At 32.2% G+C, this 20059-nt stretch overlaps 5 protein-coding genes across 6 annotated transcripts in view; 3 read left to right on the top strand and 2 right to left on the bottom strand.

Annotated features, from left to right (window-relative positions):
* LOC123694879 (protein unc-80 homolog) overlaps positions 1 to 618 on the top strand; it is a 33876-nt gene extending 33258 nt beyond the window's left edge. Inside the window, exon 68 of the mRNA XM_045640481.1 lies at positions 115 to 618. Coding sequence (XP_045496437.1) covers positions 115 to 233 — 119 coding nt within the window. The 3' untranslated portion in view covers positions 234 to 618. The remainder of the gene's footprint in view (positions 1 to 114) is intronic.
* Positions 619 to 688: 70 nt separating this feature from the next.
* On the bottom strand, positions 689 to 2652 carry LOC123695116 (nucleoporin NDC1). The gene has a single exon (XM_045640847.1). The coding sequence runs from the start codon at positions 2437 to 2439 to the stop codon at positions 745 to 747; it is 1695 nt and encodes a 564-aa protein (XP_045496803.1). The 5' UTR covers positions 2440 to 2652; the 3' UTR covers positions 689 to 744.
* Positions 2653 to 3314: 662 nt separating this feature from the next.
* LOC123695000 lies at positions 3315 to 14817 on the top strand. 2 transcript variants are annotated; one of them, XM_045640676.1, is made up of 11 exons: positions 3315 to 3770; positions 4040 to 4132; positions 5299 to 5411; positions 8151 to 8238; positions 9515 to 9591; positions 10104 to 10238; positions 10435 to 10539; positions 10780 to 10969; positions 11299 to 11357; positions 11687 to 11809; positions 12147 to 14817. In XM_045640676.1, exons 1-11 carry the CDS (start codon positions 3670 to 3672, stop codon positions 13403 to 13405), a joined length of 2343 nt encoding a protein of 780 aa, XP_045496632.1. In that variant the 5' UTR covers positions 3315 to 3669; the 3' UTR covers positions 13406 to 14817. The 2 variants fall into 2 exon arrangements, with proteins under 2 accessions (XP_045496632.1, XP_045496633.1); XM_045640677.1 differs by lacking the exon at positions 4040 to 4132.
* A 1009-nt stretch (positions 14818 to 15826) lies between these two features.
* On the top strand, positions 15827 to 16902 carry LOC123695083 (protein YIPF5). Its single transcript, XM_045640787.1, has 2 exons — positions 15827 to 16033; positions 16103 to 16902. Exons 1-2 carry the CDS (start codon positions 15925 to 15927, stop codon positions 16783 to 16785), a joined length of 792 nt encoding a protein of 263 aa, XP_045496743.1. The 5' UTR covers positions 15827 to 15924; the 3' UTR covers positions 16786 to 16902.
* A 697-nt stretch (positions 16903 to 17599) lies between these two features.
* LOC123695084 (transmembrane emp24 domain-containing protein 3) lies at positions 17600 to 19085 on the bottom strand. The gene is made up of 4 exons (XM_045640788.1): positions 18831 to 19085; positions 18540 to 18657; positions 18341 to 18468; positions 17600 to 17878 (listed from the first exon to the last, which is right to left on the bottom strand). Exons 1-4 carry the CDS (start codon positions 18984 to 18986, stop codon positions 17654 to 17656), a joined length of 627 nt encoding a protein of 208 aa, XP_045496744.1. The 5' UTR covers positions 18987 to 19085; the 3' UTR covers positions 17600 to 17653.
* Positions 19086 to 20059: the final 974 nt, after the last annotated feature.

Raw genomic sequence — 20059 nt, 5'->3', positions numbered from 1 at the left:
CATGTTATTTTTGCCATTGCAATAATAAAGAGTAAATCGTACAGGCAAAAATAACATCTATGTCTAAGAACTTAAACAACATTTTTCTATGAATAATGTAATCTTATTTCTCAGCATCTTTAAGCTGCGACTCTGTGACTTCGTCAGCGGAACGCACAGCTCTCCTAGGTGCTACAAGTCAGCACACATTAGTATTGAGTGGGGAACTACGAGATGAAGATACCCTACTATAAATTCACTGTTTAAAATATCAATCTTCTACTCAACAATTCTACATATTTAGGAAGTTTTCATTGATCTAAATAATAATCTAGTCAACAATAAAAATCTTTGATCTTAGAATTATTCAAGTGAATGTAGCAATGAACTGTTTTTATAGCATAATAATATTGTTTAAGTTATTCAAAATATTATAAACCTCATTGTTATAATATAGCAATTTTTATTTTGATATATTTTTATATTAATTTATTTGTATAGTATATTATATTATTGTTGAGTACATATAGTTGTTAGAATAGTAAATGTGGAAAACTGAGTCTATTAATAACTAGTCATTTTATGTATGAAATATGTATTTGTTATTTGAATATTAAAACAATTTTGTAGATTTCTTAATCCTTGTTTTATTTCTAAATTTAAAATACCTGAAAATAAGATAATAGGTATAATTGCGTAATAAAATTCATTTTGGTATCAAAAATAATTTAATTTATTATTAATCTTACAATAAAATCACAATAATTATGCTTCTTTACAAGCTAAAAATGGTTGAATAGCAACTTGAACATCATGATCTAAAGGTATATCATGGATGTATTTAGAAAATGTGATGACAATTTTATAAATGCTGCGTTTAACTGAAGATAGCACAGCTGCCTTTGTCCTTATAGCTAAATTATCGTTGAGTATCTGTTTTCTTGGAACTAGCCCAGGCTTTGACAACTTGTCAAGGCTTTGTTTAAGAGTGATTAGAGCCGACAAAACAACTGGTAAATCATTCTGCACAACTCCATACATGTCTTCTTTCAAAGAAAGAGCAACAATATGGGCTAAGCCCTCACATGTCCACATTACAGGAGGTGCTTGCAACAAGATGAACTTCAATTTTGTGTCAATTAATTCTCCAAAGAAATAATGAATACCTGGCTTTTGACATAGCTTCTGAAGGAATTTATTAAACTCATCTTTTACGGCAGTTGCAAATGTATCCTCATTTTTATCTCTGTTCAGACTTTTAATATCCATTGCTTGTGGAGACTGTGCCATGTTACGTAAAGTTCCAGAAAATCCATACGGTGATGATATAGGAGATACATTTGCTGGTTTCTTGATACTCAGATCGTTTACTCCGGTTATACTGTTTTCACCATTAATGCTTTCCAATTCCTTATTAAAAGCTTTGATTATGGTTAAACAATTTTCCAATAAATTATTCCAATTCCTAGGGTGGCCACCTGGTTGAGATAAGGTAAAAATTTGAGACCTTCGTGCAGGATCAGTCATGGCTAAAATTCTTAAGTCTTGTGCACCCAGAAATGCAGTAAACTGTGACCTTTGTGATAATGCTCCACATAGCGTCAAGCTTTTCTCAGATTCAATTGGAAATTTCATAGGTTCTGTTAAAACTATATTGAATACTGTTCTCATTGTATTAACAGACACAAAGAAGAGGCTGGCATAAAACCAAAGGCCAATCCAGATACCAGAACTCAGCATATTTATTATATTATCCAATGGAGCATCCTCTAAATAAACACTGTACACTTCAGAGACAACAGATCTTGGCTTATTTCCCCATAAATAATAAAATACACAGTAATAAGCAACTGGCTTGATGGAATTTTGGAATCCCTTTGAAACAACATTACTTATAACTAACTTCACCTGTTGAAACTTGTCCTGATATATGTGTGGGAATGTCAAAACAGTCTTGTTAAAAATGTGTGCACTGAGGAAGTAGTATAAACCCATCCACATTCCACCCAACTGCAAGAACAAACTTTGCTCATTTAGACACTGGCCATCACTTTTTTCACAAATCTTCTTCAGTACATTGTAGTTACTTTTGGCTAGTGATGAATATAAACTCATAGTAAAGTATCCATTCAATGCATATAACAGTGTGAATACAAGATTTTGCAAAGTGAAAATATTTAAAAACATTGAAAACCTAGTAAAATACTTCGGCACAGGGGTGGTGTAATATTTGCCATAGATAAATGCTTGAAAAAATGACACCAAACCGAGTAGAATAACGTTAAGTCCCATCCTCCAACTTATTATATCTTGAAATGTCGATGCTATCCATGACAGTGGATGAATTAAGTCAATCTGTATTATAAACACTAAAACAATGGCAAGAAATGATTGCAAGCCAATATCCCACAAAACCGCCCGAATTAGTCTTTGCGAAAATATTTCACTTTTATCCTCCATACCGGCGTCTGATTTAGGTTATAGTATGTAGCTGGAGTTTCATTAAATACAACAAGTTTATGGAACCGTGCCAAAATTGTGGGAAATTTCACGAAACGGCGGTTGCTGTTCACCAATTATAAGACATCTAGTCGAAAATGTACAATGAACCAGATGTTTTTAATTAAAATTCAGTTAAACTTATCAATTTAAAAAGTGAGTATCAACTGTGAACTGTCAGATCTCAATTGTCAAATGTCAACTTGCAACAAGTGTCTTTTGTACAGTTTGTACATAATTTTTTTTGTTACATTTCATTGATCTAGGGCTCAGCTTCACTACATATTCTATTTAACTGATAAATCTGATAAACGGTATATTTAATAAAGGGTTTAGCTTCCATTAAATATCGTTAAATCGTTTTATTTTAACATAGCAGTTACATCAATCCGTCGAAAATATGGATTTGGTTATCATTATCAAAAGTAACTTTTATGAGCTTTTGTGTGATGTAGATTTAATATAATCTAAGTCTCTCTCATTTTAATTTATCTTTTACTAGCTGCTCCGCGCGGTTTTACCCCCGTGGCCCCACTCCTGTTGCCCGTAGCGTGATGAAATATAGCCTATAACCTTCCTCGATAAATAGGCTATCTAACACCGAAAGAATTTTTCAAATCGGACCAGTAGTTCCCGAGATTAGCGCGTTCAAACAAACAAACAAACAAACAAACTCTTCAGCTTTATAATATTAGTATAGATTGGTCTATGCCAAGGTCTATGCAGAAAAACAACTTACAAAACGATTTCGTTCAGAAATGACAGAAAGTTTTTACCAAATAATACTTATTCTGTGGTTTTTACATAGTACCTACCTTATCTGTGTATTCTAAATGTCAAATCGGGCTCTAAAAATTTTATTTATTTAGTTTACATTTGATGTTAATTTGCACGTAGCTGTTCAGAGATATTCTTACATGATTATTATAATTTAAACATAAAGGTCGTAATTGTACTACAATTTTATTGTGTTTTACGTACTAAATGCAGGTTTTCTAAAGGTGGGGCTTACCACGGGCTTACTCTAGGTACCTATCACCAACGTTTGTCGTGTTATTAGTGCCCTACATTTACATACCTTTACAAATGGAAGAAAGTTGTGTGCTTAAATCATTTCTTTTTAAAGGAGTGACTTAATATTATATATTCAATTTCACATTAATATGGTGTTTGTTTAAGAAAAAAACTGTTATGTATACTTTGATAGAGATTCTTTTAAGCCTCGGAGTGCTTGCCACTCTTGTCACCGTTTTATCGGCCTGTGTTTGCGGTTGCAAAAATTCTAATCAGAAGTAAGTAATTTTACAATTAAATATGGCTTTTAAACACTTTTAAAATATTTGAACATCAACATATTGATTAAGTGCATTCATAATAAGTGTTTACAACTTGTAATATTCATATTCCTTAATTCAAAATGAAGAGGAAACCTTTTGTGGTAGTAAATATAAGATATATCTCGTAACTATTACTAGGTACCTACTTCAAGTCAATACTAGTAATTATTTTATACAAGTCAAGTTGTTAAATATCCATTAAAAATATATATTATATTTAACAGAAGTGAGTTGGTTGGCACAGCCGGAGTGGTCAAAATCCATTTGGATGAGGAGGCCCCATCTCCAACACCGACCACTCCAGCATCTATTAAGCGGTTTGTCTCAGTACTGGCATGCCCTTATTGTTTAACCTAACTCCCTAAGGGCTAACATAGAATATTAAATTAACCTCTTGATGTTGTTGGATATAATCATAGATTTTAGCTTTTATATTACAACTATCCTATATTTTTTGCTGTATGGCAAGTAGCGATTGTTTTGAATTTTCATATGATTTTGACTTGTTGGAAAATGCTGTTATGTTCATCATACAGGTGATCCTTACTAATAGTTTTCTGTCCCTTCATGCTTTGGGTGCTTCTATATTAACATTCATTTTATAAGTTGTTTTAAATCTTCTTTCATTGTTTTGTGCGAACTATAAACAAATATATAGAAAACAAAAATAGACCAGTAAGGGATCTTTTTGTTGAAAATAAATTTGCAATTTTATCCTGCTATGTGCCATGCAATATAATTTGGCCTTTGATAAAATACAATGAACATGACTCATCTTTTAATCTAAGAGTCATTTGTTAAAGGATTCATTCAAAGGAATGACACATTTTACAAGGAACAGTTACATAATATTATTGTAGTGATTGGCTTTAAGTTCTTTATAATAATTATTAAGCTATGGGTATTTTAAATTAATATGGTAACTCATGAATTGAATTGGAACTATCTGAAATTAGCCTGGCGATTAATCATTATTTTCTCTTCACTTTAGTGCTTCATTGCATGTATTTGTATTAAATGTTTGCTGGAAAAAGCTTTTTCCTGAAGCATTTTTAATTTGTTACACTTTAAAGTTTACTTTTAATATAATAGTGAAACAAATAATAAATTTCATCAAACTCTTCTGAATTTATCGTAATATTCCTAGTAAATGTTGATTGTTGATATTCTATATATTCAATAATATTATATACCTATTATACAAAGAAACACTGTTTCATTTTTTTAAATACTGATTTTTGAAGTTTTCCAAGAGGCATTTTAAGTTCTGGTCTGTGGTAATAAAATGAAAGACTAATATTAACAATGTAAAAATATACTTATTATTGTGTAAAATCTACTTATATTGTCTTTTAAACAGCAAAATTTACTATAATCAGGTTTATATTTCACCTTTTTATGATCATCATTTTCACAGTTTTTAATCATTTCCTTCAATAAATGCAATTTTCATATGAAATACTGATTTAAATTTTGAAAGCAGGGCATCAACACAAAACAGCCAGAGGAGTCTTCCGGAAATCCCACATCCAGTTGGAAGACATGACAGTGGTGATACAGCATCAGAAATATATGCAACTGTCAACTTGGATGAAGGTAAATACTAATTTAATAAAGAAGTAGTATTTATAAGAATAGTAGGAAATGTTAATCTTATTCTATGATCCTATTAGAAAAATACTTTCATTGAAATGTAAATGTGAACTGTAAAGAATTTAGTTTTTAAAACAATGTATGTTTTATTCAATAATCTAATAGTAAATTAACTAGGGTAATTGCGCCAGTTCGCGTCCACTTAGTGCAGTTGGAAAGTTTGAAGGAGAAAATAAAAATGTTCCAGAACAAATTTCAACGCAAAATTTATGTAACGTGTTCATTACATAGTCTATTTTAAGATTTACTTTCAATTGTCTTGGAAATATCATGTGGTTTTTATTTATCTAGACAAATAGCAGAATTAGGCGTTTTACCCAGTTCGCGTCCAAAAATTCCAGTTTGCGTCCACCTGTGGACCAGTTCGCGTCCACCAGCAAATAAAAATTAGATTTTAATAAATTATTTATTTACGAATATAGTTATTTAATAAAAACCGGTCAAATGTGAGTGGGACTCGCACACCGAGGGTTCCGTATTAACCTGTTTTTTTTCATTTGTTTTAACTGCAAATGATTATTTTTTCAATGTTTCCCTTATTTGTGCTATAAGACGTTGCTTCGTACCAATCTTCAAGTGTCTGTGTTCATCTAAAGTACCCTGTAGGTTTTAGATTCCCTTGCGAATGTCGAAATTTGCGAAAATTTGCAGCATAAACGGCTGTATCTTTTGATTACTTTGGCTTATAAGTTTGATTTTTTCACTGCTTCAAGGGACCGTAGACTTGAGTATTCAATATAAATTTCAGCTTTATACCTCCACGCGTTACTGAGAAAAAGGGTCTTGACAGAAAGACAGACCGGCAGACGGACATACAGGATATCAAAGTGATCCTACAAGGATTCCGGGTTTTCCTTTTGAGGTTCGGAACCCTAAAATCAACATTCACTGTAAGGAAACTGGAAAAACTTATTTATATTTATCTTCTCATTATTATTAGAACTAAAAAATTAAAAATTAACAAAAAATAAAGTTACGTTATGTAAATAAATAATAATCAGTTCTGTTAAGATTACCTACCTACCCTATTTTTTAGTTTCTATTAAATTTATTTTTTGTTTATACTATTATTTTCTTAACCACAGACTTATTGACTCTCATTCTCAAAGACACTAGTCTGATTCTTAGAATACTCATTTTAAAATGAAAAAATAGCATAAAAATTATTTTATGTGAAAATTAAATTGTATGAAAATTTAAGTTATCAACTTGTAGTCTTAGTCAAAAATTTACAATCTATTTTAAATACATATTTTAACAAACAATTCATTGCTACGTAATGAAAAACAACGTGGACGCAATATGTTCTATTGTCATGCACTATAGGTATAGTTTGCGCCCACCGTGGACGCAAAATGGAAGTTGTACAAATTCGGTGTAGTAATTCGCGTCCACCTTATTTTAGCTATTAATTGTAAAAGTTATAAGCTGATTTATAATCCATACTATTCCATGTTTTGTTAGCAAAGTAAAGAAACAGTTACATATTCAAAAATTGACATTTAACAATAAGATACTTACCGTCAAACGCGACGCTGCGCACTATTTTTTTCTCAAAATCCCGCGCGTTTTAGCTCTTTCGTTTAATAGCCAAAATTAAATATTTTTTTTAAATAGGATAGGCGGTGCGCAGGCTTTTTTTGAATATGTGTGCATGTCTCTTATATATTGAGGTATTATCGGAAATTTTTCTTAGTACAATTTTACTTAAAGTATACTTATTTTCGTGAATTTTCTAAAAGATATCCGCAAAATGGACGCGAATAGGCATGTGGACGCGAACAGGCGCAATGACCCTATTTTCGGAATTTTAATAATGGTATGGATGCAGATAGTAGCCTAGTTTAGAGTGTAAGTACCTACTCATATTTATTTTAATATTTTTATTTTAATTATTTGGTAAATTTTCCGTCCACCCATGTTTACGTAAAATAATACGTAACGACGGTCAAGGCGTCGCCCCGGAATGGCAGAAGGCGCGGGTTCGAATCCCGCCTCTTGATCTATTTTTTTCTATTATTTAAAAATAATAATATTTAAAGTAGTATTTTTAACTTTTAATTGAATCTTAGAAAACCGCCAATACACTCGATATTGCTTACGTGCACATCTACAATCAGCTAATACTTGAGAATCTCGACTCAGAAAAGGAAGGCTTCTATTTCAAGAGCCACTTTTGATATTTATTAAGAAATCAATTTACTTCATTTTAAAAGTGAATTCCCAAGTCACTTAAACTCAAGGGGGTGATCGAGAAACATAAGAAAGCATAATTCTTCTATTTGTCAGAAGTTGCTATTCTGATCTAGTTATGTAATTAATATCAAATGTAATAAAAGAAGCGTTTTACGTTTCAGTTCATTTAAGAAGGAGTGAAAACACGAAAAAAAAACTATTCAATTTGTTAGGTAATTAAATTTATTAGGTGTAGTTCGAACAATAATTGGAATAATACATAATAAAATTATTTGTATAGTTATTATAACTGCTACTGCAGTAACCAATGCATGGTTTGTTTTGATACCAATCAGTGATTATTATCTAGACAATTATCAGCACAATTTAATGGCCACATCAAAGTTCCGACAGTCGGAATACTTGATCAAGATAAATGCTGTTATGTATTTCAATTGAAATTGATAGTTAAATTTGTGGAAATTAATCTTTATCTTTAATTTCCAGGTAATAAGGTTGCCGCAACTGCGTCGTCGAGCAGAGATCACCCGTATGAACATGCATATGCCAAGTTGCAGAATGAAAGCCATAACATGTAAGATCTTATTTACAATATTTTCCTAATCCTTTATTACGTATTTGCTGAGGCCCTACTTCTACAAAGACTCAAAGGTTCGCTTTTCTTAAGACGAGGCTCAGTTGCCCGCTCTAAAATAGAAACAGTTAAATTATTTTAAATGCAACTAAAACATTTATATTTTAATCAACAGGGTGTGTGATATTTTTAAAAGTTATAAACTCCTTACAGAAAACGTCCTAATAGACGTGTTGCTCAATGAAATCTTCCTGTTATCTTTTCACAAGCTCTTCTAAAGCTGAATCGTAATTATAGACTCAATAAAAATAGTAAATCGATAAGGACTCTCGTATAAATACAAGAAATGAGAATACAAGACTTTTTCCTGCTTTAGTTTATTTTCAAGTTCTACTTGATTATATCCTTAGATAATATCTATAAGAGATATGATTTTATTGATAACGTATTATTTCTATTGTATGCATGTGCTGCGATCAGATTATGTATCTCATATTGTATAACATTATTTATAATTCGCATTAATTTCCATCAATAATGTATATTTAAATGTATTTCTATGGATTCCAGCTAATATTTATGTTCCAATTTCCAAGAAATGCGGTTGAGGAGTTTGTTTCCTTGAACGAGCTTTTATCAGAAACTGCTGGTTGGAAATATATTTTAGGAAAGTCACTTTATTAAATTTTAAATTATGTTGTACTTAGTTACTTTAATACTTTAATTGCTGGTAAAATGTACCTACTTATATTTTTTCCTCGTATGAAACCGCATGGCTTAGTGTAGAAATTATATTTTTAATAAAGAAACATTTGAATGATGCAGTAACAATAGCATCTACTATTCATAAATATTACATAGGTATATTAAAATGTTGTGAGATACGAAGACTTTACTGACCTTTCATTTTGAGGTCGCTCATAAATTACCTAATGTCTAATATGTATAGGGGAAAGCCGAAAGATATCTTGGAGCAATGATATGTCGTGACAGAGAGACGTAGTACGCTTTTGATATTTCATTGTCCTGTCGGTGATAGTATTTTATAACCTTTGTAGTGGAGAAATATCTATGCCGATGTAGGTATGAGATACATTTAATTAAGATTAGTCATGCGACGCAAAACAAAAGGATATTTCCTTGTGTATTTTTGTTATATTAAATCGCTAAGGACTTAACTTTAATAAATATATTTAGTTCGAATGAAAAAAAAGAGAGAGAAGAAGAGTAGAATCTGAATGAAAAAAATCATAAAAATATTTTTTTTCTCTTTCAGAACTGTAGAAATAACAACTGATCCAGAAGATGTGGAAATCCAGATTGACGAACGAGAAGCGACAACATCCGCGGCTGGTACGTATCCTATATGAAAACAATTATGCTCTTACAGGCCAATTATTTATGTTCCACGAGATCGTAAAGAGTACATAATAGATTTTACAATCATTACAGAAATCGTGTTTCTATTGTAGCTATCGACGTGTATTGTTAACAATCATTTCATAAAATACATAATTGATTGTAAAGCTGTGAATACATTGCAATGGAGGTGATTTCAACCACATTGTTGTACGATGCAATAAAGTATTGAAATAAATTATTTTGCTTGGACATCGATCAAATATCAATATAATGCTTTGGTCATTGAAGTGTGTTTTTTTGTTGAATAATATATGGACGCAGTTGTAAGTGACCCTGGCTAATGAAAAAATTTTTTTTTTAGCATGGTTTTTTTATATCATTTAATAGTAGTTTCTATAAGTTTCACTATTTTTTTTTATAAAACAAATCATCTAAATTATTCGGCTCAAACTTCATAACTTATTGCCAATCGATAGCTCCAATTAAATTTGATGACACTTCAGAATCGGCTCCAATATCAGCATCAGTAGCAATAAGTGGTCAGCTACCGTCGAGCCAAGAGTTACCGTACATCACCCCACCGTCGCCCAGGCCAGCTGAAACTACGCACTTTAGCGGCGACTCTACTGACTCCGCTAGTAAGTATTATTTTATAGACAGTACAAGTTTGTTATAAATAGAAAGATCATAAGAAAACTTATGCAGTCTGTTTCGGTAATTGGTAATAATTAATTAATTCTTATCATTTACTTACATGTTAATTGTGATGTTTAATTTAACATTGTTGAGTAAGAACATTTTCTCTACTTTATTTATATGTGTGTTTGTTTTCAGAGGGTTACACTAGTATATCGGTTCGAGAGCCACTCAGTAATATAAGAGCACAGAGCATCAAGCCGCCCTTGCAACCCCACTATGCCACCGTTTCTGATGACTCAGGTAAGGATAAATTATTAAATATATACTTTTATAAATACCCTGCTCAAAATTTAAATTTGTTTTGCATTTTAATTCTTAATGAATGAAAAGGTATAAAATTGTAGCTAGAAACTTATAACAATATTTTTGTAGGACAATGAACACTTTATAACCATTAATGTTAAAAGCTAATCGAATTAATTCAACCTTGCAGAAAATGTTTTCAAAATTTGATTTACATATTTTGTATTCGCATTCTAGATGAAATGTACGCAGCGATCGAAGAGGCGAGCGTGGGCGAGGGGTCGGACACGTACGCCCAGATCCCTGACCCCCGCACGCGGCGGACCCCCAACCCCGCGGTGACCCCTGCAACCCCCGCCACTGCGTCGACACACCACCTTGCGCCCGCCGCCAACACGGTGACGCACGAAGTGGCCATACATAGCAGGTTAGACTAATGTGTTATGTGATAGAAGTGGGGGGTCGGACATGTACGGCGTACGCACTGATAAATATGATACTTGTGTCGGATATCTAAGCTCCCGTACGAAAAGGAAGAACTGTTTTTACGCAGTGGTAATAGAGATAGATTAAATATTATTATTATTATATTACCCCCGGGACTCCCGCGTCGCCAGGTAATTGTACGAAATTCTCCGTGATTTGCGACCGTAGTTGTTGCACAGGCAAATTTGAATGTGTGCTTAAATTATATTGTTTATAATTTGAATCAGTGACATGATTACTAACATATTTGTTTCTTTCATTTTTTTCCAGGAGAAGCGCACCACCTGAAATTGGTGCTTCCACTTCAAATACAACACATTCTCGGCAAGGTGTGTACCTAAAATTTCTTTTCTCACTTGTCTATTTCGTCCTATCTTATATTTCAATGATTTTATTGTGATGAAATTTATTGGCACAATTGTAATGTGACCATTATCTCGGTTGTTGTGATACGATGATATGATTATATCATCTGTTTAACCTTTAAAAAAATTACACATAGTTATATAAAAAATATTGAAAACCTATAAATTTATAAATATAAACCTGTAAATTAGGCATTAGCATGAATGAAATGATTACATTTCTTTTCTATGAAGTCAACAATTATATTCTAAATATCAATTCCTAAATAATATATCATCATGTACGTTTTCAGCATCAATGTCGTCATGTTCGAACTCAGCGGGTGCGCTGGGCTCGCCGAAGCCGGAGAAGCGCCAGGCCAACTCGCCGCTACCCCCACCGCCCGACACCAAACACCATCGCATCTCTAGCGCAGGTTATTTTCAATATCTTTATATAAAACTTTGATGTTTTATCTGTGATGTAAAGAAACGTTGGTAAACCAAATAAATAAATAAATAAATAATATGGATTCTAGTATTATAAATATTATAAATGCGATAGTCGGATACGTTGTATGTTTGTTTGTTACTCCTTCACGTAAAAACTGCTGAACTGATTTTCATCAAATTTGGCACACACATAGAGAGTAACTTGGATAGACATAGATAGGATAGTTCTTATCCCGTAAACTCCTCCGGGTTTTCCTTTGACGCTGCAGGTTAAAAGCTAGTGTATAAAATTCATGGAATTATTAAAATTATAATTTCCAGGTGACCTGCACTTCAATCACGACAAGCTTAGAAGAAGTCTCAACGAGAAGCACCAACGTAACAACAGCTGCGTCAGTTCCTCCGACTTCTACGGTTGTAACTATCCCGTGGAAAAACATCGATTCAGTTCTGGCGACTTGATACGGCCTCTTGTTGCGAAGGAATTAAATTTCGATATAGATCAGAAGGAAAATAACACTGATAATCTGTACAATTCCATAGATGGCCCCGGATTCAGCGACTATTCATCAGCCGACGCAAACACGAGTATAAATTCTGAAAGAGCAACAGAAAGCCCCTCTCGAAACGTCGAAGAAATGTATGCGAAAGTTTTAAAGAAAACCAAAGCGAAGGAAGAAGCGACAAGAAAAGTGAAAGATGACACAGATAAGAACACGTTAAAGTTCCGCGGCGACGATCCGGGGTATGAGACGATAGATAGAAAACAGTCAGTGAACCACGGCTATGAAACCATATCGAGAAAAGAACGGAAGAGTTCACAGAATCAAGACCCTGGGTACGAAACTGTCAAAGATATCAATAATATCGGACAAACTTCAAGCTTTACAAACAATAATTTATTAAAAGTGAACCATCTTATGTCTGATAGTGGACCAAATAGCATAATAAGTAGCGACCCGGGATACGAACATATATCGAAAACAGATAATAATGCGTCAGACTCGGATCCCAATTACGAAGTTTTAAGGAACCAATCACCGACGCCGCCATACGCAACAATAGCTTCTAATTATAAAGTACAACCTACTTATTCTACTGTTAATAAGAGATCGGGTAAATACAACAGTTTGCCTAACAACAATGATGAAGCGGCCATTGAACCGAATTATGAATCGATGACCAATGACCCCATTTACACAACTGGAAGTGAATCTGACCCCAATTATGAATCGGTTAGACCCAAAGAGCCAAACTATGAAAGTGTTAATACTCACGATCCTAATTATGAATCCTTGAGGTGTAAGGATCCAAAATACGAGTCGGTTCGCTCCAACAACTCGAGGTATGACTCGGTTCGGTCTAAAAAGGATCCGAACTATGAAAGTGTTAAATATTTTGAGCTATCAAAAAAAGATCCGCCTTACGAAAAAGTTCACAACCAAACTAACAACTCTAGTATCGACAGATCGGATTCCTCAGCGGGCTACGAGAGAATCAACATTTCGAACAATAGAGAACCCAAGAGCAGTATTAACAATGGTGCCGATTGCACTGTCAGTGATTACTTCCAAGTTTAATACCAAAATGTGTTTATATTTATAATTGATAAACAATCATTTTAGGGTAATATTTTTGAATGATATACCTGGGTAGTAATTTGAGATTGTATGCTTTTTATTTATTTATGCGATGTTTTTATGAATACTTTTTACAATTAATTAGGACCTTATTATCGACGATTTGCCATACTGCGTAGAATGGCTAGTAAATATTGTGCGTGGGAGATTTGAAAAGTATTAGGAAAATTATTAATGTTTTAAACCAAGGAAGTGAATTATAAAATGATGTACCTACTCAAGTAATAGACGCGGATATATTTGCAGTTTCACAACCGTGACCTTGGTCATGACGGTGTGAAAATTCTCTTCCTTAGAAATCTGTGATATATATGTGGATATTATTTGACTCAATTTTGGTTTTATTACCTCAAAATTATAACTGGTTGAACATGATTTTTCCGTTTGGAATTTGTAATCTCCATTTTATTAGTGTGTTCATAACTATATAATTATACACGGCTAATATTTAAGAGTGTACTTTATGTACAAACTTAGAATGTATATAAATGCTACTAAGATTATATAGGTAAATAGTGTAATAACTTTTATTAAAATGAATGAGTATGACACATAGTGTCCTTAATAATGAGCCTCAGTCCAGTCCTTATATAATAATTTTATATAATGCCTATGTATAGCAACTCGCCATTATTTTAAATGATAATAATTCACAATAATTTATGTAACATGACGGGTACACGCACAAGAGCTACTATGCATTTGAAAAATATCCATTCCGATTTTGATTTCAATTTTATTTCGACGAGATGATTCAAATGTATGAAATATGGAAATATAAGTATTATTCGTAATGGTGATTCTAATAATATATTTTCTAGTTGTGTAAGTTATGTTTTATCAATGTTATGTTTGTTATTTTTATAACATTAGAATGTTAATTTTCTTTAGAAAATATTTGATCGTGAGTGCATTATGGTAAATATGATGTATAAGTATAGTACCTGAAAAATAATTACATATAAACACTGTTAAGGAAAACGACGTAAATGAAAGAAGAAACGTACTTATTTTGATATTTTTGTTGATAACTCACGGCTTACTAGCTTTTTAAGCTTTGAATAACGCTGTTTTCAAAATATATAATTAATACATAATTTTTTACTTTAACACATGTTATAGTTAATTGATATATCATGAACTTCGCGGTTTACATGTTAGAAAGCTAAAAAATTTTTAAACAATAATAATCTTTTAATATAAATCTTTGTAACACATTCACTTAATATTATCTAACTAGACTTATTATATGAATATTTGTGATAGTATATTATGGAAATGTATTTGATACAATATTGTTCAGATAAGTATATTATGAATCAAAACAATTTCATAAAGCATTTCACAAGTATTGACATTACATTGTAATCGCGAATATGATTGACCCTATTATTTTCCTAATAGAAATATTTTTAGACTGAAGAAATGTGTAATCATTCCGAAATATCAATCCATGTAACCATGAAATACAAGTATCAATGCCATAATCGAAAAAGTGTTTTATTTCTTACAACCTTCATAGTGACATATCACACTAGCGGATTGCGAGCGGTTTCAAAGCGGAGCGGGTGCGCAACGAATACGTTGCGGGCGCGCAACGAACACGCCGCGGATGCGCAGCGAATTCGTTGCGGACGCGTGACAGATGCGCAACGTTTACGTCGCAGTCATGTACACTCATTAACAAAATGGAATCCGTGCTGGTTGTTACTTATAACTTGTGATAGTATAATAATTATGAGATCATTATTTTTTACGAGTTTCATAACATGTATCTTGGTATCTTGTCTCTATCTATTAAATCTTGGTCGAAATGCAATCAGATAACTTAATTGCTCATTAAGAAAGTTCATTAGTGAAATAAATGTTAAAGCTCTTTAACTAAAACAGGGCTATCTTATTATTAGATAAATAGCAGTGAATAGAAAATTTTATCAAGCAACCGGCAACTCACTATCACTACAAAATCTCTTTATAACATACGTTGCTATGGGAGAGATTATACTGGTCAGTCGTTACATACTTTTGGAATATATGATATACTGATATACATTCTATAAGTCCTAGTAATTCAATTTTATAGCACCTTTTTAACAACTCCATAGGAGAGACAAAATAGTTGCGGAGACAAAGTTGCTCGTGCGCGCTTAGCCTTAGATTTATCCCACAGATTTATCCATATTACAAGCAACTATTCATTATCTGTATTCATACTTCTGTCATGGACTATATCATCTGTTCAATCTTGGTTCAATGCCGTCACTCCGTCAGCAATAGATCCGTCAGCGGTCAGCCGTGCGATGTGTATCAATTTACGTCAACTGTCAAATTTCAATTTTCAAAACTTATATCGGCAGTGAATATTGTCAATTTTTAATGATGTGTGATGCATAAATATTCATAAGGATAAAAGTATAAATAATTATTGACTGCAAGACAAACGAATTAATCTTTCTATCATGTCAGGATTTCAAAATACAAACGATTATGCATGGCAGCCGCCAGACGTTAATCAAAGCTATTCATTCAATACTTCAAATACTTTTGGAGATGGGGCTCAAACTTTAGGTAAATATGCAGTTATTTTATCTGAACATTTTATCGATACAGACTTAAAATGTTTATTGAAATTTTCAGATTTCCAGACTTTTTCTCCAGAACAACAAAACTTTTCATACGACCAAGGGCAGAGTCCTCCAGCCAATAACAATCAATATTATAACCCAAGTTTATATACGCCAGCTCCAATACCAGGAGAAACAGCACCAGTCACAACAGAGTTTGATGAACCACCACTTCTAGATGAATTAGAAATATACCCTGATAGAATATTGGAGAAAACTTTAGCTGTCCTTAATCCATTCCATGGGCAGTCAAAAGCTGATGATGCAAACTTTTTACTTAGAGATACAGATATTGCAGGACCAATAGCTTTTTGTCTGGCTCTAGCTGTGTGTCTGTTTTTGTCAGGCAATAAAGCACATTTTGGTTACGTGTATGGCCTATCTGTAATGTCTGTAATATTAATGTATTTTCTTTTGTCTCTAATGAGTCGTACTGAAGGTGTATTTACATTACTAAGTGTAGCGAGTGTATTAGGGTATTGTATGTTACCAATGGTAGCATTAGCAGGTCTGGGGATATTTATTTCTTTGGAGGGAACGGCTGGCTTGTCATTATCAGGTGTAGCAGTGATATGGTCAGCTTTATCAGCAAGCAGACTCTTTGTGACTATGTCAGGAGATGCAGAACAAAGACCACTTATAGCTTATCCATGTGCCTTGGTTAATGGAGTGTTCGCTTTGTTAGTCTTGTTCTAAGTTTGGTCATAAAAATTGTTTTTATATTCAACAATGTTGACTTGGATCTTTTGTCAAATAACTCTTTTCTTTAAATTTTTCTATATACAATTGCAAATTATATTATTTTTTAGTTAATTGTGTTTCATTATTAATTATGTATCATGAATGTATGATTTATCCTAAACACCTAACCTTCTAATTATAGAAGAATAATAATTTTGTGAAGCATATTCAAATAAGAATAACTATGCTGCTTTATTGTATTCAAATATTTAAGTTTATTCATATTATAATATATTTTAAGACAATGATTGGAAATCATATTTTATACAGAAATACATAAACAATTTTAAATAATACAAATGTTTTATTTTCAAATGATTTATATTGTCATATCTTTGAAAAAATTTTTTTTTAAATTTAGATCTTATGCAGTAAAGCTAATCTGAGCCCTTTTGTATTGGATAAATTCAAATTACAAGATCAAATCTTTGGTGCACTATAGTTGTACAATAGTATCTAATTTATAAGTCTTTCTCTTGTAAAATCAAATACAAAATACTAAAAATCATTTTGTTTATGCTTTTTTGTTTGCTTGTTAGATTCTGTATATGAAGATAAACATGGTAAGGCCTGACATATTTTCAATACAACTTTCATTGAAATTAAGAAGGAATAAGTGGCCTAACTAAATATGGTTGAGTAAAAGTTGCATTTACCAGCCCCTATCAAGGTAATCCTCTTTGTTGACTAATACCTACAAAATTGGTATGTTTATGCATATAACTATTTTTGCAATCAATTACACTTGGGAGAAATGAAACAAATCAAAGTGAATTAACACAAGAAATATATTAATAAATATGCTATTACACTATTTCAATAATCATTTATATAAAGTAGGTCTATCGCTAAAGAAATTCTTTAGAATCATGACTTGTCCAAATGTGACACAGACAATAGCTACTGTTTCACCGATAGACCACCAGAAAACTCTTTCATTTAGGTCTTCAGCTCTCTTGCGACCCTGGGCTTCTCTTAACCTATGGTGGGTTTGGTGATCGATAATTCTATTTAAAGCTGAATGGATTTCTTCCGCTGATGCCTCAAGCTGAAAATAATAAAATAAAATTAGCAAAGTTATGACTCAATATTAGTGTAAATGCATTTTCAAGGTGAAATGTTTTATACAAGCAATTTTAATACACCATAACAGTTTTAATTAGTTTCTGTAACAAAAGTTATGACTAATTCAATAAACTAAAATAAGTGTGGCTTTGTTTGTATAATGTATTTTATTGTTATAAATTCAATGAAAATGAAAAAATTACATATTTCTGAAGAATCCAGAATTAAAAAATTATTCATATCATCCAATTGCTTTATCAACACATTTCTTTCATATAAAGTGTGACAAAGAAGCAGTTGTTATGAACATTAGAATAAATTAAAGTTAAATAATTCTAACAAAATCTATTAACATATTATATAAAACATCAACATCATCTATTCAATATAATTTGTGTTCCAACAAGTGAAGAAAGCAATAATTCAACAGAAACGCCAGTATTACCTGTGTAAGTACAGTTGCATGATCACCAACTCCTGGCAGTGGTGTTTCAGGTCCAACATTTAGCTCCATATATACAAGTTTGTGTGAAAATGTACTAAACTCATTACTGAAGCACACCTTGTATACACCTAAAAATATATATCACATTAATATTAAGAGAATTACACAACACGAAAATAGAAAGCGGTTCTTATATTACCTGTATGTTGTGCAGTAAATTGGTGTGAATCATATTGCATCTTCTGTTGTTGATAAATAATTTGCTTGTTGGGACCCTCAACTTTTACATCTACATCGTACTGACCTCCTGTGATAACCTATGTAATAGAAAAGAAAACATACAACTAAAAGGAATAATAAGTAACAAATTTATAGCAAATATCAAAGAAATAGGTTATTTTAATAACACATAAATAACAAACATTCAAGTCATACGGGCAAGGAAAATACCACCGACGTATGTAATTAGTATAATTGTTGTTATATTTACCTGATATTCTAGGGAAGCTGAGGTATTTTTCTCTATTTCTTGATAGAAACATTCTTCGGCGCTATCAGGTAATTCGAAAGTTAGCTCTACACTTTTCGAAATTATTCCATCAATTAATAGTGCTAAAACAGTAAATATCAAAGTTTTTGCAAACATTTTTCTTTAAATTTCGTTAAATCGGTAGAGCACATCAAAAATAGTTAGTTTTCGCAAGATAACTTTATCGAAGCTTCATTTGACAGTGACATTTATAACAACACATCATACACGTAATTGGCACAGAGCAAGTAAAGGAAATTGGCTGCGTTTCTATTTGCTTATTCGAAACATTTCTGTCTAATTATAATTTGGCTAAAAGTTATAGTCTTAGTTATAGTATACAATTACTACAACAAATACTCATATTTTATTAAGAATTTTATTATATCATAAGTACCAAATGGAATGAAATTCAAAATCAAATGAATGAATAAGTAGAATGATTTAAAACTGATCGCAATGCTCCGCCCGGGTCTCCGGGTAGATTGTTTCCACTCTTTCTGTTTGTTAAGGATTTCAAATTTTTATCAGAGAGATATAATATACTATAAACCTTTCTCTTTAAAACGAACATAAAATAAAGATTTGTACAATTTGGATTCCTATTTATATATTTTTATATATATATTCCTATGGGCTATGAGGCTGAGATGTTTCAACATAAATTTAATGAAGTTTCAAGTGTAGTGTAGCCTTTCAGCACTTTCTAATCTCCTTATTATCTTGATGGTGCATTTACACATTGATATTGGCCTTTCCATTCATTCATTTCATTCATTCATATTTGATATTCGCCTCGTAATTCGACGTTACCTAATATTTACAGATAAACTTTTTTTTTACGTTTATACGTTTATCTACAGCTTACGTCAATCTCATACATTCGTAGTCTATTCTATTGAACGCTACGCTAACAGAAAACCACTTGGCTAGGGGGGCAGCGGTTTTCAACTGTTTAACACCACAGGTAACAAACTAATACGCCAATCTCAAGGTGTGCTCACTCACAGCTCAAGGGCAAAGACGTAGTAACTTGCTAGTAACTAATACTTAATCTGTGATGCAAATAGCGTGTACACGTCATGATCGTTCGATATATTCGCCTCGCTTCTCGCTCGATTGTGGAAATGCACCATCAGACAGTGATGAGACACAATGGCTCAGTTGCGAAATAAAGGCAACGACCACAA

Source organism: Colias croceus, chromosome 10 (genome assembly GCF_905220415.1).
Source record: "Colias croceus chromosome 10, ilColCroc2.1".
Classification (NCBI taxonomy): Eukaryota; Metazoa; Arthropoda; class Insecta; order Lepidoptera; family Pieridae; genus Colias; species Colias croceus.
This window is presented reverse-complemented; position numbering and strand designations above follow the sequence as displayed.

What these genes read in the sequence shown, in the direction of transcription:
- LOC123695000 (XM_045640676.1), top strand. Translation starts at nt 3,670, where the DNA reads ATGTATACTTTGATAGAGATTCTTTTAAGCCTCGGAGTGCTTGCCACT. An exon ending in AACTGTCAACTTGGATGAAG is followed by an intron (nt 5,412 to 8,150) that starts GTAAATACTAAT and finishes TTTAATTTCCAG; the next exon opens with GTAATAAGGTTGCCGCAACT. An exon ending in GAAGTGGCCATACATAGCAG is followed by an intron (nt 10,970 to 11,298) that starts GTTAGACTAATG and finishes ATTTTTTTCCAG; the next exon opens with GAGAAGCGCACCACCTGAAA.
- LOC123695084 (XM_045640788.1), bottom strand. Translation starts at nt 18,986, where the DNA reads ATGTTTGCAAAAACTTTGATATTTACTGTTTTAGCACTATTAATTGAT. An exon ending in CAGCTTCCCTAGAATATCAG is followed by an intron (nt 18,658 to 18,830) that starts GTAAATATAACA and finishes TCTATTACATAG; the next exon opens with GTTATCACAGGAGGTCAGTA. An exon ending in ATGCAACTGTACTTACACAG is followed by an intron (nt 17,879 to 18,340) that starts GTAATACTGGCG and finishes TATTATTTTCAG; the next exon opens with CTTGAGGCATCAGCGGAAGA.
- LOC123695116 (XM_045640847.1), bottom strand. Translation starts at nt 2,439, where the DNA reads ATGGAGGATAAAAGTGAAATATTTTCGCAAAGACTAATTCGGGCGGTT.
- LOC123695083 (XM_045640787.1), top strand. Translation starts at nt 15,925, where the DNA reads ATGTCAGGATTTCAAAATACAAACGATTATGCATGGCAGCCGCCAGAC. An exon ending in AGATGGGGCTCAAACTTTAG is followed by an intron (nt 16,034 to 16,102) that starts GTAAATATGCAG and finishes TGAAATTTTCAG; the next exon opens with ATTTCCAGACTTTTTCTCCA.